Source organism: Episyrphus balteatus, chromosome 1 (genome assembly GCF_945859705.1).
Source record: "Episyrphus balteatus chromosome 1, idEpiBalt1.1, whole genome shotgun sequence".
NCBI lineage: Eukaryota > Metazoa > Arthropoda > Insecta > Diptera > Syrphidae > Episyrphus > Episyrphus balteatus.
The window spans coordinates 151,099,221-151,123,262 of record NC_079134.1 but is presented as its reverse complement, the minus strand read 5'-3'; the positions used below and the strand labels follow the sequence as shown (position 1 = coordinate 151,123,262).

General features: G+C 30.2%; 1 protein-coding gene across 1 annotated transcript in view; it reads left to right on the top strand.

Annotated features, from left to right (window-relative positions):
* Positions 1-24,042, top strand: part of LOC129905899 (gamma-1-syntrophin) — a 183,236-nt gene that overhangs the window by 85,031 nt on the left and 74,163 nt on the right. The window contains exons 3-4 of the mRNA XM_055981523.1: positions 12,546-12,610; positions 23,096-23,245. Of these exons, the coding sequence (XP_055837498.1) occupies positions 12,551-12,610; positions 23,096-23,245 (210 nt within the window). The 5' untranslated portion in view covers positions 12,546-12,550. The remainder of the gene's footprint in view (positions 1-12,545; positions 12,611-23,095; positions 23,246-24,042) is intronic.

The following is a 24,042-nucleotide window of genomic DNA, read 5'->3' as shown; positions in this document are numbered from 1 at the left end:
CCAACAATTGCATATCTGTTTTTGACATATGGCAACCCTATAAAAGGGAGAATGGCTGATGAATGCACTTTGTTGTTCTCCAGATATCTTCAATGCAGTGGTTGCATCCACACAAAAGGGGGGCGTGTTTGAGTTGAAGAGAGACGAGTGAGTGGTTTGCAGGAGGAGGCAGAGATTGAATAAACGGGACAAGTTAAATCGGGGCAATGTTGTTTACACGTAAATAAGCAAAATCTATGTCACCCGGTTCTGTGGGAGATTTTGGAAGAAGAACGAGAGGATGAATAAGAAGGATGATACGATACGATGCGAAGCCATGATACATTCAAAACTAAAATGTGAGGTGGATATGGAAGGTGAAATGTGGCCAAGTCAGGACGAGGACCAGGGCATTCAAGCAATGTGCAAGCCAAAAGAAAGTGATGGTATACCTCCAGCTCTCATTCTACACCTCATGACGACACCACCAGAGAACACCACTTGACCTCAAAGTATTTGACTCGGTTTGTTTTATGATGTCAGGTTGGATTTTTGGTTTTTATTGAAGTTGAAAATGGGAAATGAATAAAAAAAAAAAAAAAGAGGATATTCAAGGAGGACTTTTCTTTGAATTGGAATGCCATTTTGGGTTAAAAGTGATGTTACCAGTTTATAGATGGGGTGTTTTTGAATGTATATTTTGAGTGGTATACATTTTTAAGTTAAGATTTTGATTCTTTTCTTCGATTTGTTTGTTGGTTTAAAGAAATAAGTGTTTGCATTTTGTTTAATGAAAAACGTGATTTATTTGGTATCAGTGAGAATTAGGGGAAGACTCTGTTGAAGATTGTCAAAGTTTCTAGACAAATATCAATTTAAATTAAGACTTTAAGAAATGTGGTGAATAAATTGTATTTTGTTTGCTTTATAGTCGCATTCATTGGGTAAATTTGGGTTGAAAAATGTTTTAAAAATAATAGAAAATTATTGACTAAGCCTTCTTTAATCAATGAATTTTTTATAAGGACTTGTTGTGTATGTCTTTTTCAGCATATTTTAAGATGTTTTGGTTAATTGATGAAAAAAGGATTTTAAACTAAAAACCGATAAATCTATAGTATACTTCCCATCTCGGTAATGAGTATTTGTAATTTAAAAAATTCAAGTTTTTTGCCTTTTTTAAATATTTCAGGAATCATTTCTGTTGACAGTTTTTACTCTCTGTGAACAATGCATTAAAGAAAATAAAATAAAAGGAAATTAAATACATGATTGATTCTCTTGGAGTTCAATTTTCTTAAAAATAAAAAAAATAGGGTAAGCGGGGGTACATTTGACTTTGCGTTTTTCGGTATGATCGGGCCCTTAATAAAGAATAGTTTGGATCTTAGAGGATATAATATATGGAGTGCTTGTGCTGTTAGTTCCGTGAAGCTTTTATAGAGGGCTCTAGTTTCTTTAAGTTTTTCGATGAGTGCATGCCTCCATTTTTTTTCTAATTAAACAATAAACGAGAAAGATCCGCTGATAGTCTTAAAAATATAATGCACACGATGTGGGGTTTAATCCATCTTAGTCAAATGTACCCCTTTTAAAGGCAAATGTGCCCCGGTCCCTGGGCACTTTTGACAAAATGACTTTTCTTAGAAAATATTATTTTTTTTAGTGTTGAAATCTTGTAAAACAAAACAATTTACTGTTAGTATAATCTCGAATAGTGAATAAATCAAATAAAAAAAAAACATTAGAAAAAAAAGGTGAACAATAAATTAATTCTTTCATCCTCCTTGCGTCCATGTAGTTTTCAATTTATTCTGTGAAATTTACTCATGTTGTGCGGTTCAGAACGTACGGTATATGCTTAACGAAAGTAAACGAATTTCGCATAAAATGTGCGATATGGTAATTTTATTAGAATTGTGTGTACTAGTAGTAGTAGTAGCAATATGCAACTTGCAGGGTTGCTACAAAGCTCAAAAGTGAGCTGAGCTCAGCTCAAATTTTAACACATGGATATTTTTATAAATAAAACAGATAATTTTTCGTGATCTTTTCTCTTGGTTTTTTTAATATAAAATATATTTCTATTTTTTTAGTAAAATATTTCTTTTTTTATCATAAAAAAAATTCCGGTTTTTTACTCCTTTCAAAATTCCGAGAAAATCGCGTTTGAAAGTTGGGGTAAATTTTTTTTTCGAAAAATCCCCGAATCTTTGAACACTCCTGGAAGCTAAACCTCTTGAGGGTAATTTTTGGGAGTAATGCTAAATGATAGCTTGTGTCATGGGCCTACGCTTTGCACATTGTCAGATTTTTAAAAAATCGCCTTCCATGTTAAACCACCACATCATGCCTATTTTCAGAATCGTGCCTATTTTTTTTTTACTTTTAAGTTCTCCCGGTTTGAGAACGCGTGGACCTACAAGGATAGGAGTTGTACCCAAATGTAGGTTAGAGTCCCCGCTACCTTTTGGCATCAAAAATTTTTTTTTCATTTTCTTCAAAATTCCGAGATATTGGCGTTGGAATTTGGGGGCGCTCACTTTCAGCTCAGCTCACTCTCAGCTCACTTTCAGCTCACTTTAAGCTCACTTTCAGCTCAGCTCACTTTCAGCTCAGCTAAAATGAGCTGAGCTATGGTACCTAGCTCGAAATTTGAGCTGAGCTGAAATGTGAGCTTTTTGCAACCCTGGCAACTTGCCACATGGAAATTACCACATGCAACTTGCCACACGCAACTTGCCACATGCAACTTGCCACATGCATCTTGCCACACGCAACTTGCCACATACAACTTGCCACATGCAACTTGCCAAATGCCACATACACGTCCACATGTTGCATAGTGAATACCACATGCCTTGTGCTGCTTGCCATATGCAACATGCATTTGCACCATGTTTCATGCCACATGGTACTTGCCACATGCCACATGCAACTTGCCACATGAAACATGTAACTTGCAACGTGTTGTGTGTTTTTTGTTTGCCGTACTGCAGCGTACTGCATTCTGCATTTTTAAATACTAAAGTACTGCCTACTCTAGAGGTGAAACGATAGCCCTGCTACCCATGGTGATCGCGTCATAATTCCTTTGACATTCTTGTCAAAAAGCAAATTTTCATACCCACCCTCCCATAAGAAGTATAACTTCAAAAATAACAGTTTTCGAAAATACAGACCTTAAAAAACTAAATGTCAAATGTAGCCCCTTCTCCCCTACATACAAAATTGGTTAATTTTAAGGACTTCAATCTGTTTATAAGAAAAGAGTTTTCACTTAGATTTGATGAAATTTTTGTTAAGTAGAAATTCGTGCATTGTCAAAATTCTGTAAGGCTCCCTAGCTAGAATGATTTCCCAGATAACTAGGTTAGTACTTTGAAACCGCCAGAGACAGGATAAGGTAGATAATTTTTTTATTTTTTAATGTTTATGCTAAAGTAATGATATTTTCTTATAAAATCATCCCAATTATCACGAAAAGTCAATTTTACATTACTTTTCACTGCAAGCTTTGATATGAAATAGACTTATGCAGTTAGTAGAAACAGATGGGTCATCCGAGTTTTTTTGGGGGAAAAAAACTGTTTTCTTTGAAATAAATGAAGCAACTGCATTGCCAATTTATTCTTTATGGTAACGCAGTCTAGCAGTAACGCAATTTTAAATATCTAATTATATTGGAAATATGAACTTAATTGAAAAACAAAAGGCAAAAATGTTTTAACATAAAAATTCTTAAAAGAAAAACAATAATTTAAATTTCGTTTATAGTTATCTCACGTGGTGACGCAATTAACACTCGCAAGTCTGTGATTTTTAAGCTATTTATTTATGAAGCCAATTTCCCCCTGGACCAATAGCAATAATTTTTTTAAACTCACAAAAAGTTGAACTAAATGAATAACATCAAATTAAACTTTAACAACTTTAAGTTTGTTTTACACATGGTAACGCAGGGTAGCTAGGATTTTATTCCTAGACGGGGACACAATGTAAAATATTTTCAAGTTATACTGTTATTTGCTAATATTTGAGTAATATTTAATTTTTTTGTAGATATACGTAAAGAGTATATTTTTCACGAATTTGTATTTTTCCCTCTTGAAAATATTGTAAATTATTAAAAAAAGATAGTGTTTTGTTTTTTTTTTCGCCGGAACCAGAACCTTTTATGGTTCAAAGCAATGCATATCTACTACCTCCCTTTTATCTTTCCAAATAATTTACTTACCTAATGATAAAGGATACTCTAATCCAATTAAACACCTCCTTTTTCTTTGTTTATTTAAAACCTTAATTGAAGTTTAAATGATTAAATCTTAAAAACATTATTAAAACTTGTGGTAACAATTTTTTTTTTCATCCGCTTTCAATAGGGTTTTCTTATATGAAGACCTTATTTTTTTGTTAAGTTTCTTCATCTGAAAAAAGGTTCTTGTTTGTTTACTTATCAGTAGATAAGTTTATTATGTTGAAGTTGCAAAAACAAAACCAGCGTAAAAGACCCAAAAGGACCCTGAATATTAAAGGATTCCACCACTTCTTATTGCACATTGGGATTACACTGCTTCTGCTTGGAGGAAAATAACCTGTTTCTATCCCAAGCTTATCATCGCTTTACTTTGTTTATCTCAAGTCATTTTCCATTACCGAGAACAGAACAGAAAAAAAAAAAAAATACAGCAATTCAACGACGACGCAATAACTAGGTACACTCTACTTCTCACGTCTGTTAGTCTTGTTGTAGGTATAGGTATCCTATATAGTTCTTGTTTTTCATTAGGCTTTTTATGAGTTTGCCTTGGGCTTTATTGGACATTCCCTATAATCAAGCACTCATTCCCACCCGAGGCAGAGGCAGCCTTTTGTTTTTTTTTTTTTTTTGATATTTTTCTGTCCGCCGGGAAATTGCTTTGAACTTTCATTTGGCGCCCAACGCGAAGACACCACCACCTTCATCACAAGTAAAATCTTTCTCTCCCACTGAAACTTGTGTCTTCCTTGTTTTTGTTGTTTTTTTCTTTCTCCCGGTTTTTTTCTGTCCACCCGTTCAACTACATAGTCCCAAGAAATAAAAAGAGAATGGAAAAAAAGAAAGTAGAACAAAATAAATAAAAATAAATTACCCAACCGTAGTTGAGTTCAATTGGCACATTGCCAAGCAACAAACATTTTTGTCTGCCGAGTATGTTGTTTGCAAAAAGCTCCCCACACTCTCAAGCTTCAGCGAGTGTTTATATGGATAAAGGCAGGAGAGGGTGCTCACTGGTATTATAGTTTATGTTCTGAGAGCATTGTAAGCACGTTTGCTTAACCCCAACCTCAATCCCATCAGTTCGATGATGATGGCAACTTGCTTGTTCCCCCCAAAAACTCAATCCACTGGGGCTATATAGAAATACAAACAACACGACAAAAGAAAAAAGAAAAAAAAAACAAACACCCATCAGGACATGCAATATATTTTAGTTTGTAAGCATTTTATGAGGTATCAGCGTGTCCTTAATTCCTAGACAAGGATGCGCAAATGACTGTAAATGTTTGCGGGAGAAAGGGAGGAAGGCCCGGGAACACACAGTCATCAGGATGAGTGAGTGGTACAATGTGTTATATGTTATAGCTGTTCGATGCTTAATTTTATTCATTTAAGCACCGGTTTTTGTGTGAGGGTTGTGAGGTTGTGATGATGATGGAGTAATAAAATAAAAATCAACGAAAGATCTATCTCACGTACGAGTACAATGCTTATCGTGGTGCCCTGTTTAAGGAGTGATTATAATCAGTTTTATTATAAACTGGGGTAAGGATATACTGGCACAATGATATATTTTTTAGTTGATAAGCTGGAGGGTTTATAATTTATAAGATTTTTAAGGAAATATTTTGAGGTTAACACATTTTGATTGTATCTAAATCGTGTTTAAAAAATTATTCATTAAGTTTATACGTGGCACAGTTAAATTAAGGAATTTTATCTAGAACTAATGATTTAAACACTGTTAAAAATGTAAATCAATTTTAAGTGATTCTTATTAAAAAAATTTTGTACTCAACTTACCTATATTGAACCAGTCTCCAATATTTCTCAAAAAATTAATTTCTTTATCAATTTGATCAATTAGTTTTAGAAAAAAAAAAAAAACAGATTCGACACATTCTTGGAGAAGAAAACACCTGTGGGAGATCGTTTTATGATTCTAGCCACCAGTGAGGGAAGTATCGTAATCTAAGTTCCAATTTTGACATGGTTGTCTTTTTATTTTTTTAAAGGTATCGTACAAATATGAATGCATACCTATTTTAAAAGGTGAAATACAAAGCTTTTTAATGAAGTAAAATATATTATAAGTTGTCAAATAAAAAACTCAACCAAATCAAAATGGAAGAAAAAAAGTTTTTTTTTTATTTTTTTTTTGATAAAAATAGATTGCATTAAAAAAAAATAATAACAGCTTTTTTTCTAGATGTCGTTTAAACGTGATTGAGTTGAATATTAAAAGCTAAAATAATAAGCTTTCAGATAATATAAAATTTATTATAAGATGTCATGCAAAAATATTGACAGTTTGATGTGTAAAGAAAAAAAAAAAGTTATTTTGTTCGCTTTTTTTCATGAAAAATGTGTGATTTCAAGAAATCATTTTTGTAGTTTTTTTTTTTTCAAAATATATAGATTTAAGTTATGGTTTAATTTTTAAGAATATATCTTTTAAGGTTTATTAAAGTTATAATTTTTTTTTCTATACTTTTGCATATAAAAAAAATTGAAATAATGAGAAATGCCGATTTTTAATTTAATTAATATTTTTTCGCTCTTTTATAATTCATATAAATATGTTTTGAGCTTCAAAAATTAAAAAAAATATGACGTCCGTTAATCTATTTTAGAGACAAACACTTTTTTACTTGCGATATAGGTACTATATATCAAGTTATGCATTCGTACAAAAAAAAAAAAGTTGAGATAACCATGACATTACGATGGTAGACAATGCCAAAAAAGTGGGTCCCGGAAGTCCGTCTGTCTGTCTATCTGCCTGCCTGTCTGTATACGAAGCTACAGCCTAAACGGATGGACCGATTAATGTCAAACTTGGTATGTAGCGTTATTTGGCGACTCTCCAGAGGGATTTTTGGAATTATTTTTTTTGGACCAAAATTAACGGTACTTGTCATATACCGATTTTAGTAAAATTAAAATATCTCAAAAACGGCTCTAACGATTTTGTTTAAAAAATTCAAATGTTAGTTAAGCTATCTTCTTATGAAAATTTTTTTTTTGAAAGTCATTATTAACGGTACCTGCCATAGAACTAGTGATGGGAACTATCGAATAAAAACTATCAAACTATCGATAGTTGTAAAATATTCATTCATTCGATAGTTTAAAATCATTCATTCGAATAGTTTTTTCGTTCGATAGTTTTTTATTCGATAGTTTTTTCGTTCGATAGTTTTTTATTCGATAGTTTTTTCATTCGAAAAGTTTTTTCATTTGAATAGTTTTTTTTATTATATAGTTTTTTCGTTCGAATAGTTTTTTCGTTCGATAGTTTTTTATTCGATAGTTTTTTCATTCGAATAGTTTTTTCATTTGAATAGTTTTTTTTATTCGATAGTTTCTTCATTTGAATAGCTATTTCAAACGATAGTTTTTTCATTTGAATTTTTTTATATTCATTTACTGTTTTCTTTCAGTCTATTAGATTGTTTTTTTTTTATTCAGTCATAATTTTATTTCTCTACTATTTTCTTTTTTCTCTTGATTTCACAATTTAATTGTAAATGATTTTATCTGCATTTATAAAATAACTCTTTGACCTGGAAAGCGGAACATGTTCATTGTTCAGCCAGTGTATAGTTTATGATCCTAATTAGTGGGAAAACCCATTTTTTCAATCACTTGACGAGACATGGCGCCGGAAGAAGCAAAACATTCGCGCACGCACAAACAGCAGGTATATGTGTCAACAAGTGGATTTTGTAAAGGGTTGTTTATGGGTTGGACAAAAATATGATGCAACTGTGTGGTTTGGATTATTGTACATACTTTTTATATTTGCAATTTTGCATGTGGATGAGCAAAAATAGAAAATGTAAGAAAAGGAAACAAATCCTTTTCCAGTGGTCATTTCTCGACTATTTTTTTTTTTACGATTTTTATATTATGTACTTCAATGTATGATGGATGCTTCTTTAAGATGAAATCGGATGAAAAGTGAAAAACTTGATAAAATATTATTTTTAAATAGCAATTTTGATATCTAAAAGTTTTTTTTTATTCGATACATTAATTGATATTCATTTTAATTAATAAGTTTTTTTTATTAAGATTGTTTTGTTAGTTTTTATAGTACCTACCAAAGTTTATAAAAATTTCTTGTTCTTTTTTACTATTTAATATTTTTGTTATTTTTCCTTAAATATATATATGCAGTTCTTATGTATTAAAATGAAAATTTTGTGTTCTTTTGGTTTTACGAGACATGATAATATATTGTTTCTTTTTGTACGCAAATGTTTTGTCTCAGTGTGGGTTTACCACTGTTTTCGCAACATAGAAAAAATTTAGCAACAACCATCTTCCTTTCTGATTCACTACTTGTTATTTATTATTTAATGCAACCTCAGTTGAGAAATAGTATTTAAATTCTAGTTAAAAAACTGCAAACAGTGAAATAAAGTATGTCCTTTACAAGGTCAATATATTAGTAAAATTTGGAAAAAATAAATCGGATGAAAAAATAACTGAATATTTGATAGTTTTTATTCGATAGTTTACTCGATATTTTTTATTCGATAGTTTATTCGATAGTTTTTATTCGATAGTTTATTCGATAGTTTATTCGATAGTTTATTCGATAGTTTTTATTCGATAGTTTTATTCGATAGTTTTTATTCGAATGAATGAATGAATGAACGAATGAACTATTCGATAGTTCAAATCATTCAGTTACTAACTATCGATAGTTCAAATCATTCGATAGTTCCCATCACTACACAGAACCGTTTTTTTTTTCAAATCCAATTTTCTCCGAAACTGCTTTTTCGATTTCAACGAAACTTTTTGTGAAAAAGCATTTATATAATTTAAATATAAGCCAAAAAATTTTGAAAAAAATAATTTTTGGATTTTTAAAAAAATTTTGAAATTTTTGTTTTGAAAAATCAAATTTTCGAAAACGGGACATTGAATTTTTTTTGAAATTTTGTTTTTAGATGTTTATTAGTGATTTCTACAAAATGGCATACCAATTTTATTTTAAAATTTTTTTTCCAAAAAATTATTTATACAAAATTAGTTTTTTAAAAAACGGCACTAAGGATTTTGAAAATTTTTTTCTAAAAATGCATGTTAATATATCAATCTTCATTGAAATGTTCTTTATCGAATTCATATATTTAACTTGTCTGAACTTCTAGATATTTTCAAATCAGTCGCTATTAAAAGTAGGTAATGATTTATCGTACCTAAGGCTTAACTTGTAGAACATTTTGTTTATAGTTTATCTGCCTTAACAGAAGACACATACTTGCTTATTTTCAAAAATTCTACACAAAGTTTATCGTACTTTTGCTATTCTTAATCATTTTTATAGCTTGTTCAATCTTGAGTTATGCTTTAAAACATTTCACTTTAAATAATTTAAAGAACAGTTTTATCCCGGAATTGAAGCCAAAAAAATATATCTTAAAACAATGCATTCATAATATTGTCGGCACAACGCCAAAACCGCGAAACTGCATTTTTTGACATTTTTACTTTAATGCGCCATTTTACTTGTTATCGGTCCTTCTATTCACTACCTCGATCCCAATCCGTCATCTGTTGGATAAGAGCATAAAATATCAATTTTCGTTGCATGAGTTTAAATAAGAATGCATGAGTTTCCAAAACTTTGCAGCCGTTTTTCTCAAAACTACAATTTTACAGATTCGTGGTTTTGGCTTTTTGCCCCCCAACAAACATTATCCCTTCTATAAAGCTTTACAGGAGCTACATTAACACCTGTAAGGCTTTATAGGAGCAAATTTGTTAGTCGGGCCACGATATGTTATTATTAAATTTCTATCTAATCTGGTACTTTTTTTATAACATTCGCCAACTTCAACTCGCTTGTCTTAACTACATGTGTTTTTTGTCCCAAAAAATCAGCCACTACCAGAGACCAGATATAACAGTCAACCTTTATTTTCAATCGGTTTCTCTGTGAGAGTTACCACATTACTTTAAATAGTTTCGGTTAAGGTTTGAGATTTATTTTAAAAAATCAAAAATAAAGGTTATCGGTTGAGATTTATTTGTTATTTTTTTAAATATCTCTCAATGGTTGAGATTTTTACAATAAAATAAATGGAAAAGGTCAACCTTTAACCGTTTTCGGCGAAAATAAATCAAAAATGGTCAATTCAAAGGAAAATGTCGAATATGTCAAGAATGTCTTTATTTTGCAAAAATAAATATGAACAGGATGTTTTTTCTAAGTTTATGTATTAAATAATGTATGAACTAAATAGACTCTCAAAGTTCTTTCGGACCATGATTATATCTCTTTTCGTTTAAAGTAAAATCTAAAGACGAAAATGTGTTTTCCACTGTGATTTGAGTCGCTGGGACGACAAGCACAACCAATGCAATTTCGAATATTTCAGGAGACCAATTTTCTAATATCTAGGTCAAAGCGTTCAGCTTCCAAAAGCTTTTTCGCCCACCCAACTTCAAACGGCTATATCCCAGAATTTAAAAAAAAAAAAAAATGAAACAAAATGTTTGATGCCACTCCCGTCCCTGTAGGTGCACGCGTTTTCAAACCGGGAGAACTTAAAGGTAAAAAAAAAGTTTAGCCTGATTCTGAAAAAATAGTCATGATGTGGCGGTTTAACATGGAAGATGATTTTTAAAAAATCTGACAATGTGCTAAGCGTAGGCCCATAACACAAGCTATCATTTGGCATCACTGCCAAAAATTGCTCTCAAGCGGTTTAGCTTCCAGAAGCGTTCAAATATTCGGGGATTTTTCGAAAAAAAAATTTACCCCAACTTTCAAACGCGATTTTCTCGAAATTTTGAAAAAAATCGAAAAACCGGATTATACCACTATCGGGTAGCTGAGAATATAAGCTTTCATATGGCACCCCTCAGCGATAAATCTCACTGGTTGACCGAAACATAAAAAAATACAAAATAAAGGTTTCTCTCAGACCTTGACCGAAATTTTTCTTTTTTTTAAATAAAGGTTATTTTATGACCTTTATTGAAAATGGAGACAAATAAGAGTTATTAAGGAACCTTTCAAAAGGTTGAGATTTATTTCTGATCTCTGGCCCACTACTGAAAATAAATCATATATTTCTTTTTTTTTAAATTGTTTTACCAAACAACAACAAAAATAATTTGCAACAAAATTTATTTTCCTCTCTGCGAGTGTTAATAATATTTCCGGTTGAAAAGTCGTTTGAAATTTCAGTACTGCCATCTCTCATTGTCATTTGTTTAATTAGCGTAAATTGTCTCATTTTTTTTTTTTGGAACGCTCGTTACCACTCATCCATTTGTAACATTATATATCCCGTCACTATCGTCGATATTGTTTCTCCCCAGTACTTAATTAATCCAATTAGTTGTGACAAAATCTTTCCTCTTCCAGCAATATTGGTTGGGAATTGGAAACGCGTCGCGTACATCATTCAGCGAAATAATTTGTATATATACTTTCGTACCTCGTATAGGTATTTGTACTATTTTTGTATTAAAAATGCAAAAAAAAAAAAAAAAACGAAACACACTTCATCCATTGACAACACTCAATCACCCCTAACTTGTCACTGTGAGAGAACGAAGCACTTGATGTGGTGCATTACTGACAGAATGTAATTTTTATTTATACGACTTTACGTTACTGAACAGTTACATGGGTATATCGAGAGGTTGGTACAAGTATAGAGAACATGAAAAGCAATGCAAGAGTGCACTTTTCAATTTCCATCTTTGGATCAGTGAAGTTTAATTTTGTTCCCTCCTTTCCGTTTCCGGTGTGTTCCTTTTTGTTCTGCGCTTTTTTTTTTGCATATTCTTTCTTATTTTTCGTTCGCCGGGTTTCTCGCACGAATTGTTATTAAATTTCAATCGGATTGTTGCTCAGCACAAAGAACTACTCTTTTGTAATGCAAATGTTTGTGTATATGTCTGAGTATGAGTGTGTGAGTGTGTGTGTATAAATATGCACGAATTGGTATATGGATGGATAATGTGAAGCAATCAGTCGAAGGATATAAAAGACTTTTTTTTTTTTTTTTGGTTCGATTGCCTTGCAATTTCCTCTTTTTGATCAGGGTTCAGTAAAAAAAAAACTGATGGTTATGTGATGGAATGTGAAAGAGAGAGAGAGAGAGGATAAGCTATGTAATCCTAGATCAGGATATGGCGATGTAACATAACTGAGGTTATCAACCAGGGGAAAAATATATTTTAAACGGAATAATAAATTTTTGAACATTTTTCTGAATTCTGATTGATGGTTTATTCATGGAAGTAATCGTTTTTGTTTTTATATTTACAGGAAATATGAAGATCAATGCAAAAATGGCGACTCCGATTGAGGAAAAAGTGGATCAGAATCTAAAGGTAAGTTTAATTTTTATTTTTTTGAAAAATATGATAACAAGGAATTTTAAATCAGCTTTTTTATGAGTTAACAATAGAACTATCATAGTCACACATAGTGCTGACATAAGGTGGAAATGGTGTAGTGGATTTAGTGCTTGATTGATAACATTGTTCTGTGGGCTTAAACTCCTTCAATAAACAATTGTTTTCTATGTATAACTTCTCTCCTATTGAAGTTAAAATTACACGTCTAGAATTATGGCTTATATCGTTAATCTTATATGAAACCACATTATCTGCTTACAAACTATAAAGTTCCCTTTTAGGGCTCCATCTCAATTTTAAATCTTCAGATATGACCAGATGACCACAGAATCGTTATCAAAAGTCAATTTGTCTGATTTATTAACTCAGGAATATAACAATTTTCATTAAAAATGTTACGCATACACCACAGTGACCCTTTTAGTAGCCACTAATATAATTTAATTACTAATAATACAATTAATAGAGTCAAAATATTTCATTTGAAATTTTAAATACATATCTAAACACTTGTAGGTAAATAAAAAAAAAAGCTAAACAACTTGGTCTTGTTTTTACCGACTTCCAAAAAGGAGGAGGTATTCAATTCGCCTTTATTTTTTTTTTTAATGTTTGTTACCTCATAACTTTGGACTGAATGCACCAGTTATAGCCAAAGAAACTATTAGAAAAACCATAAAACCCAGTTTTGATCCATGGAAGTCGGTTTTGTTTTTTGATAAAAAAGATTATTATCCACGAGAAAATGTGGAAAAAAAGTCATGTAACTAAAAAAAGGAAATAAATTGGTGGAAAATTCTGACGAAAGTACGAAACAATCAGTACGAAAATTCTGTACTACCAGGTTTTCATATACAAGGCTATTATATTTATATGACCAAAGCAGCTATCAGATGATCATTACATATCAATCAGAATGCGCCATAAAAAATGTTGTGGACATTACATGGAGGGCTGAAAGCTGAAGTGAACCAAGTCACAAAAAGTGAATTCGGTGATATAAAGAGTTAAAGTAAATGGTGAATATTATTTTCGAACGAATGACAATTCAAATCGAAACACTTTCGGATCAAACAAATGACAGACCTAAATGGAGACCTTTGCGCAGATTTCGGAACTAGATTTGCATTTTTTTTCTTTTTTTTACTTGCGATATAGGTACTATAGGGCAAATCGAACTCGAGATAACAATTTTACATGACATTACGATGATGGAGAATGCCTAAAAAGTGGGTCTGGCAATTCTGTCTGTCTGTCTGTCTGTCTGTCTGTCTGTCCGTCTGTCTCTATCTGGAGCTGCAGCCTAAACGAGTGAAGTGATTTTCTTCAAACTTGGTAGTTAGCAGTTTTTGGTGATTCCCTAGAGGGGAAATTGAAATTTTTTTTTTTTATGACCAAAACTAACGGTACCTGTCATATAACGGAAATAGAAAAGTTAATTTTTTTCAAAAACGGCTCTAACGATTTTGATTAAAATTTTTGTGTGTAGTACAACACATAAGAGCCAACTTTTGAAATAAAAAAAATATTTTTTGTAAAGTTATTAACGGTACCTGTCATAGAACGGTTTTTTTCGTTTCTGAATATCTCGTACAAAATTAACCCGATTTAAATGAAAATTTTTATACAAAAGTGTGTAAGTAAAAATAATAATAAAATTTTAGAAAATTTCCAAAAAACGCATTTTTGGTTTTTTTTTTAAATATTTCAAAATTTTTTTTTGAAAAATCAATTTTTTGAAAACGGATCAATGAAAAATTTTGAAATTTAGTTTTTATGTGTAAATTAATTATTTCTTCAAAATGGCATACCAAAAAAAAATTTTTATATATAAAAAATTATTTTTTTAAAAAACGGCTCCTACAATTTTCGAAAATTTTTTTCTAAAAATACCTTTTTATACAAGAAATAAAATGGCATATTTTTTTTTTTTTTTAAGATAATTTAAAACGGAGTTTAATTAATTATAAAAACAGATTTAATTTTTTTATGCTACTTATGAAATTTTAAATTTCTTGAATAAAAAGCTTTAACATTATTGTTACTTTAAGCATAAGAGCAAGTACGTGCAACCCCAGTCATGCAATTTATTTTATTTTTACTTGGTCCGTTTCAGCTATGAGACCTCCACATAACCTTTGATAAGCAGTTAAGCGAGACATTTCTAACAATGTCCCATTTGTTTAATTAGTATTTAAGTAGTTTAATTAATGGCCAAATGCATAATTCTCTTATTGGCTTTGTGATTGGTAAAAAATATGCTCTGCGGGAGCAAAATAGATACTATACAGCTAAAGCTAAGGTGCTTTTTATAAATAAAGAATACTTTTGAGCCCCATATTAAAAAAAATAATAATTCTTATGATTTTTATTATAGAAAAACTTGCTAAGAATAATAAAAATGTTTAAAATATAATTTAATGAGAAATGTTACAAAAAAAAATCAACAACAAAATAAAATAACAAAATCAACTTTTAAAATAATATAAAATAATGTAAAATAAAATCTTGAAATGAAGTAGGTTTGCAATTTTGTTTACTAAAAATAAAAAGATTTTATAACCGCAGTTGAAATAAATTGTTCTTTTATATATAAAAATAAAAAAGGCAAAATAAAATATTAATGGACTAATTAAAACAAAGTTTCAGTCTATCAGTATCTTAATTTTGTCTTTTAGTAACTTACATAGTTAAAAAAAAACGCAATTTCTCAAAAGTGAAAATAAGTAAAAACTTTTTAGATAAAAAAGAGTTCATATAAAAAAAAAAAACATAAGTTGATTAAAAAAAAATATTTTAGACCTTTTTTATTGGAAACTAACAAAAATACATAAAAAATATTTTATATCATAAAAATGTTTAATAAAAGTGCGGTATTGGCTTTAGTTTGATTGATCAAAATTGACTATTGTGTTGATTTCTCCTAAACACCTTTTCCAATTGTATCCAAACATGCAAACATTTTCAAATTTAGACACTTTGTTCGAAAGAGTGAAAAAAGTTTGGTTTTGGATTCCTGTGAAGCGTAGCCACGACTTGATCGAATTTATGCAAAACCGATGTGAAAATATTGAAACAGAAAGAATTAATGGCTAAGCTTTGACCATTTTAGAATATAAGATCCTCGTTAAAATATATTTTTATTGTACATTTCAGCTTTTGTTGCATTGTATCACTCTTATTTTGAACAGTGAGATTGCACGTTGGTGAAGCATTCGCCTAGAGATCCAAGAGTTGAAGGTTCGATCCCAGCGGCTGCCAATTTTTTTTTTTTTTTTTTTAATAAATTGATGCTTTTTTTCAAAGTTGAAACAACTTTGATTTAAAGATGTTTTATAACGGTAAACAACTTTAAAATAACTATGTTCTACTGTGATTTTAAAATGTTCGTCTTTAACGCAAAATCATTCCGAAAAATAGTTGAATCAACGTGGTTTTCGTTGACTTTAATATGTTTTTTCCCTCAGTGTATATTTGTCCAAATAGATTTTTTATTCAAAAACTGGAAACAAAAAACCATAATTATTAAAAAATTTTAAATATAGTTCGAGTTTCCCATATACCCAGAATACTAAAATTCAGGGAAGTGTAGTGTGATTTTTTCTTTAAAAAAAAAATTTAAGCTATTTATGGTCTGAACACACATAAGTTCCAAATTGTTTTGTTTTAATAGTAAAATTTATTAAATTCAAGTATTTAGGGGGGGGGGGTATGGGGTTTAACCCCCCCCCCCCGAAATTTTTTTCAGAAAATCAAAAGATATAGTATAAACAAATATAAGTCTTATATGTTCAGCACTAAATGGTTTGTATGTGTATTTTAGTAATTTAATTACCTATCTTTGTATCGTTAAAGAAGCTGTCGATGAAGTTTTCATAAGGGAAAACAAAAATTTTGTGGTCCATAACAACGTTTGGTAAGGGAAGGAATTTTTCAAAAAACTAGTTTTTAACTCTTTGATAATTTCCTAAAGAACCATAAAACGCTGACGTAATAATAACCTTAAAGTGTTCTTTTAAGAACCCTTGAAATAACACAAGTATTTCTACAAGATTTTTGGTGACTAAACTATACTTTTTTAAAGGGTTGCTGAACTCGAATCCGAAGACAGAAATATTCATTCACATCTCGCTTTTGAAATATTACCGTTAAATCTATTTAAATCTTTCATTTCTACTGTCCGAGATATCTATAGTTGCTTTTAACTTGTAACCCACTTTTGTTCTATGTTAAGCTTAAATCCAGTATATAAACGAAAATATAGGTGCCCTTATATTCGGAGAGTGTAGTACCTATGTAGAACATTTCGTTATATTTTTAGCTTTCTATTTTAAAATTGTTAAAAATTCGAAAATAAAACAACTTAAGTTTATATGTAGTTTAATTTCAAAGTGAAATACTTAGCTCATGCCAAACAACTTGGATTATTTATTTTTTACACTGGGGACTGAGGGAAAAAACAACTTAAAATCAACGAAAACCACGTTGATTCAACTATTTTTCGGAATGATTTTGCGTTTTAAAATCAAAGTAGAACATCTTTAGTTTAAAGTGGTTTACCGTTATAAAACATCTTTAAATCAAAGTTCTATCATCTTAAAAAAAGCATCAATTTATTAAAAAAAAAAAAAATGGGCAGCCGCTGGGGATTGTACCTACAACTCTTGGGTTACTAGGCGAATGCTTTACCAACGTGCTATCTCACTGTTGAAAATTAGAGTGATAAAATGCAACAAAAGCTGAAGTCGGACAAAAATAAAAACATTTCTTACGTTGTTTCAATTTTATTTTGAAGAAGTTTCATGTTAATTTTTTCAACATAAAATCAACGTTGAACATTTTACATCTTACGTTGCGTTTTTTCCCTCAGTGTAGTATTCCCGATTTAATTTAGACCGTGTGTGAATTGCGTTAAATAGTTAACACCGTGTAAAATTTTTGACACTATTGAGGTTAGTACCTGTGTGGATTATTGTTTAAATTTTTTTCTGCCAAACAATCTGCAAAAAAAAATTAACTCAAATTTAACCCAATAAATTTTTAATAGCTGAACATTTTTTATTCATTTCAATAGTGTCAAAAATTTTACACGAGGTTAACTATTTAACGCAATTCACACATGGCCTTAGAACTTAATTGATATAGGTAATAGAATATATCAATTTTTTGCTGCAAAATTTCCGTGCGAGAAAAATTTCCTTTTTCAATGTTTTTATACATAATAAAGTTGTACGAACTAATTTTTTGTATAAAGCCTAAGAATATTTCAAATTTATTTCTTTAAAAAATTTTTCTTGCTCGCAATTGCTCGCAATTCATAACAAACAACTTATCACTCTTTGTACCAATTTAAACAAGAGATGCCGCCGAATATTCGGCCAATTTATATTCAGTACATTTTTAAATTCTTCTACGGTAAGCAGAGCTATTTTAAACTTTTAATTACGAATTTCTCTCCAAAAAAAAATACTTAAAAAGGATATTGGAAAGTTTTTCGCTTCGTTACAGTTCTAATGACCATTTGCTTAAGTGGAACTGAGAATCGGCTGCAGTTACATCTAGTTGATAAAAAAAGTTTTGTGATTCCTAAAAAAAATGTTTGTTCGGTCTGAGGTAACCCCCCGAAATGAAATCCTAGCTACGGCTATGCGTATAAGGTCTTTATTATAAAACCTTTGGACATTTTCACCTTTTTGGTATGTGATGAATTATATGAATTCGATGTTCAAAAAGCAAAAGCATAAATCCAATAATTTTTTTTTGTATTGTATAACAATATATTTTATAGATGAATGGTTCAGTCAGCAATTAAAAAAAAAAAAAACAAAAAAAAACACAAAGCTTACGAAATTTATCAAAAAAATGTTTTTAAAATCAATGAATCTCACTTAATTTTTTCGTTCTGATTATTTAAAGCCATAAATTTAAATTCTATCGTCGTCGATATAAAACATTTTTGTTGAAAAAAATGTAATTCTTAATAATATAATATCTATATAATTTTAATGAAAAACAGCATCAGTTTAAATTTCAATATAAATAATGCAATTCCATTCAATATTTTTGTTTTGTATTTTTTTCTCTTTTAATACGAATATCTTTGTGTTTGTAAACATATTGTTATCCACATAACAAAAAAAATTGTTTTTCATTTTTTTATTTACCTCAACTGATTGCATAATTATTTTTTTTGTTAGTTCTTTTTTTTTCTAAATAATCCCCAATCTCTGTCAGGTGTAGTTGTAGTAGGTATTGCCAACTCTACACGAAATTTTCAATCTGATTTTGATCATCATCCTCATATCGTCATGATGAAATTAATCCAATTTGTTTTCTATATGTTTTTTATCCTAAGGGAACCATCATAACCGAAATACCATATATAGCACATTATAAGCTCCAACAACATCCGCTCAGAGACCTCCAGAGCTCCAAAGGTACCTAGTTAGTTCCTACACACGTGAGCTTATGAACATTGAACAACATGCAATAGCTCGTTCATATTTTTTATTTTAACCAAAAACTAATAATATATGCAAAGGTAATTAAGTGCGACAACATCCTTGTTGTTGTTGTTGTCGTCGTTTTCACTGTCCATTCCCAAATGTCCTCATGCTGAGGTAGAATATTCCAATAAATTTTAAATTTAAATTAACTAAAAAAATATACAGAATTAATCAAAAATGCACACGAAAACTGAATGAGATGCATATAACATGTCATATATACTCATATGAAGGACCCTCTTTCACTCTCTTGAGGACTCTTGTTATGTTTCTGATTATTTTATTAAACGAGGGACTTTTTTAATTCTAAAAAAAAAAGTTTATATTTTTAATGAAATAAAAGAAAAATCATTAAAATATGAAAATTTAATTTTAAAGAAAATGTAAAAATAACATTCGGAGTTCTCTCCGAAACACCCTGTCAAAAAACACTATATAATTGTTTGCAACTTGAAATAAATAACCAAAAGTACAAACATGTGTTTTTTTGTCGCCACTTAAATTCTTGGTTAATTTAATTCAAATCGTCTATATAAAAGCCTTTATTTTCATCATCATTTTATGTAACGGATAATTAAAGTGATGAAATGAAATTAAACATCACGTGCCAATGTGTACTTGTATAGGAACGGTACAGACGACTTTTATACAAACAGGATCACATTCCCCCAAAGGATGTTTTTTTTTTCTGTATACAGTGATAAATAGATACAACTCATTTTATTACAACACTTCTATATACGGCGCAGGATGAATATATTTTCTGAAGCAAAAAAGGAATTAATGAACTACGAACCACAGAGATAGTCACGTATGCTTTTTGTGGAGCAATAACCCAACCACGCGACATAATGTTATACACTGATGTGCGGTTATATGTTAAACACGCTACCACACTGTTGGCGGGACGACCTAAAAATCATGCGAGATGATACAGAAACAGAAAATACACCCCTTCAACCCAATGGCACTCTATATATTTATTGAGCTTTTGTTGCGTTTTGTGTGAATGAATGACGGTGACGATGGCATAGTGGAGACGATAGCGAAGAGGGAGCGCTGATGATGCTGATACCTTATTAAACCTGACGTGACGATGTGCCATGCTATTAGCTCATCATTGTTTGGCGTTATGCGATGGTGATGGTCGTTGTTCCAGTGACTCGACGACGACACAATATCTCCAGAGGGGTATTTTTCCGACGACACCGCCACCGACGCTGTAGCTGTCGATTGCTGAGTGCCGCCCGCCGCCGCCGCACCGGGAAAACAGTGGGGTAAAACATATGGTTTTAAAACATAAATAAATATTTTTTAAACGTTAATATCTCCGCAACTAATAATGGTATAAAAACTCTCGTGACTTTCACTTACAAATTTTGTTCGGTCTTTGGTATAAATTTGAAAAATTTGAATTTTAAAGCAATTAACTGCAATTTATTATATGCCAATTGTTGATTTCGTCTCTTATAGCTATAAATAAACTCACAAAAATGCTGCAAGTTTTAAATCCTCTAAAAGAGCTCTTAAGTAATTGTTGTCACCTATGTTATCGTACTTTTGTTTTTTTTTTTTGATCAAAAAATACCACATTAAGATTTTTTTAGGATTAGTTTTACTATAGAAGTGAACAAGTGAACATACTTTAATATTTTGAAATAAATGCCTAAAAATTAAATTAAGAAGCCATACAAACACACCATACCTTAATTGGAGTCTTTTTAACTATATAGGTTAAAATATTTTTCATAGCCAAGTTACGAATCGAATAATTTGTGGGCCACTGTGGTGTATGAGTATCTTTTTTTATTTTGTCTATTTTTGTTCTGAAAAACAATGTTTTGTTTAAAACTCAAATTGTAATATTTTGCGATCTAACTACAACTTTGGATTTTTTTATACTGCAATAAAAGGGCGACTAAAACAATAAACCATTCTCACACCGTACAAATTTTTACTTGCGGTGTTGCTCTCAAATAAAATTAAGAAATTGATTTTTTATTAAACTTGAAGCTGTCAGTTAATTTGCAGCGAAATGGCGTATGAAATAAAAAATATTTTAATTAAATAATTGTTCCTAATTATTTGGCAATATTTTAGTAAAAGAATTGTAAAAAACAAAAATCAATAATGGGAGCAGGAAGCAAAAGACTGTTGCAAAGTAGGGATTTTTCGAAGCAATAAATCGAAACCCGTAAGGATTTGGAATGAATAAGTTACCAAATTCTGAGAGCTTTTTAAAATTCTGCCAGCATTTTTTTTTTTTAAGAAAAAAATTCTGCTAATTCTGTTTTTTTTTTTTCATAGCATATGTGTTTACTTAACTTAAATACACCTAATTAATGAAAACTAAAACTAAATAGAAACAATGAAGAATATTCTATTTTTATTCAAGTTTTTGAATATTAATTTTTATTTCATTAATTAAAAAGTTTTCAGTTATCATTTTTCGAAAATATTTATCATTAAAATTTGTATCAATATTTTAAAAATTATTGATTTATCAAAGAATTAATATTACAAAAATTGACATAGTACCTACTCGAAAGTAAGGAATCTCAAATAAGGAGCAAATTTTTTGAGATGATAATTGTACAAAATTCTGAAAAAAATTAAAAAATTGTTTGGTAAATGTTTAAGAGCGCGCGCTTTTTAACATTTTCCAAACCCTTTTTTAATTTTTTTCAGAATTTTGTAAAACAAAATTATGAAAAGCAGAATTTTGAAAAACAGAATTTTAAAAAGTAGAATTTTGAAAGCAGAATTTCGACAAAAGAATTTTGACCCTGGCAGAATTTTGACCCCAACCCAAATATAATCATTGAACCAAGTTTAAAAAACACACACAAAATAACAGTTTGAAGTTGTAATACTTAAAAAATGGTCCTTTATCAATAACAATTTTTTGAAAATTTTAGAATTATGTATACTGGCAGACAAAAAAATAAATTAAATAAACTTGAATAGCAAGAAAGCATATTAACTGTATACTCTCGGAGTGACAAATTCTAAGACTTTGCTTAAAAAATCGTTATTATTATATGATTCGTTTCGTTTTGATACAACCTTATGTAAAATTATTATAAAGGGTACCTGCCATAGAACCGTTATCTGATATTGTCTGAAATTATTTATTCGATTTCAACAAAATTTTTTGTAAAAAAGCATTTATATAATTTAATTATAAGCCAAAATTAAATTAAAAAAAAAATTATTTTTGGATTTAAAAAAAAAAAAATTTAATTTTATGTTATGAAAAACCAAATTTTTTAAAACGGAACATTGATTTTTTTTTGAAAATTTAGTTTTAGGCGTTGATTAATAATGCTACAAAATGGCAAACAAATTTTATTTTAAAACTTTTATTTTTCAAAAAATGATTTATAAAAAATTACTTAAAAAAAAAAACGGCTCTAACGATTTTGAAATTGTTTTTCTTGTTTTGAAGACAATTGCATATCTCTAATTCAATTTGATCTAATGGTACACAAAACTCTTTCAAGGGTTAAAATCATCAGAATTCTTCAACTATATCTTGTAATTTATTCCTAGATACGTAAATCGAGTGGCAAATCAAATGATCTACGAGTCACTGTGGTGTATGAGTAACTTTTTTGTTGTATGGAAAATCTTAACAGTTATTACAGATTTTATAAAATAATTTTTGATGGTTAAATGTGAAAATCAATTATTTTAGAATTCTGGAATTTTTCTCCAACAATGTTGTCATTCAACCCCACTGTTAAACCGCACATCTCTCTAACCAAAACCACATGTTTCAATTTGTTTTGTACCTAGTTTTTTTTTTTTTGTTTTATGTATATAAAATAATAATAATAATAATTTTCATTTGTTTTTCATCACGTCGCGTCACCATGAAAAATACCTACTTGCAGATACAATATCTAATTTTCTTTTTTGTTTTTGTTTGATTTTTCTTTTATATATGTAGATTCGAACTGGGATGGTGACAGTCAGCGATGGCAAAAGCAAACCCGAACCACTGAGACTGAATTTGACGATGGAACTATTGACGTTGCAAAAATTGGAAATTGTCACGCCCACGAATCCAATGTTTAATGGGCCGCCCACAGAATCTAAGGTAAGTTTTTGAGAGAGTTTGAGTTTGAGAGTTTTGTAATTTATTTAAAATGAAAGGTTTGTATGACGACTGACACGAGTTTATAATAAAAGTGAGTAGAAGTGGTACCAAGGCGAACAAGTTGGCTGACTTGAAATAGAGGTTGGTTATAGTTTTTAGTTGGTTTACACTTATCAAATACACACTTTGCAGTTTTAGTTAAGGTGTGGGGTAATGAATGGTTGTTGTTTAGCTGCAAAGAAGGAATATAGCGTGCAAAGATAATCTCAGTTGGATGGATGGTCTCTAGAGGGGCTCTATTGGCACACCAACCTAACCTCGTATACAGTTAGATGGGTTTTAATACTTAACGTTGATACGGATGGCATGAAATTTACAAGAAAATTTTGCAATTAGAAGGGAGGGAAAGTTAGGTACACTTTTAAACTTAGGCAAGGCGGGTGGTATATACAAACCATCAAGAGTGATATTTTTAATGAAGTCTAGACCTGGCTGCAGGGAGTAGTCGTCCCCCGGCAGGAGGTGACTAAAGTTGAATTAATTGGAAGTTGTAAGTGGTATCCTGTAATTAGGTCTGACAAAGTGTCGTTAATTATTGCTTTTGCATAAATGTGCGGGGATTATGTATTGTGCAAATATTGGAAGTCATTGTGTATTTTAATTGTTTTAATTAAGGAGGACGCAGAAAGGTATATAGAGAGAGAGACGGATTATTTCCATACTTGCCTTGATTAAATAAGTTGCATTTGCCATGACTGTAATGGGGTTTATTGAACTTTTATGTGTGGACTTTCTTG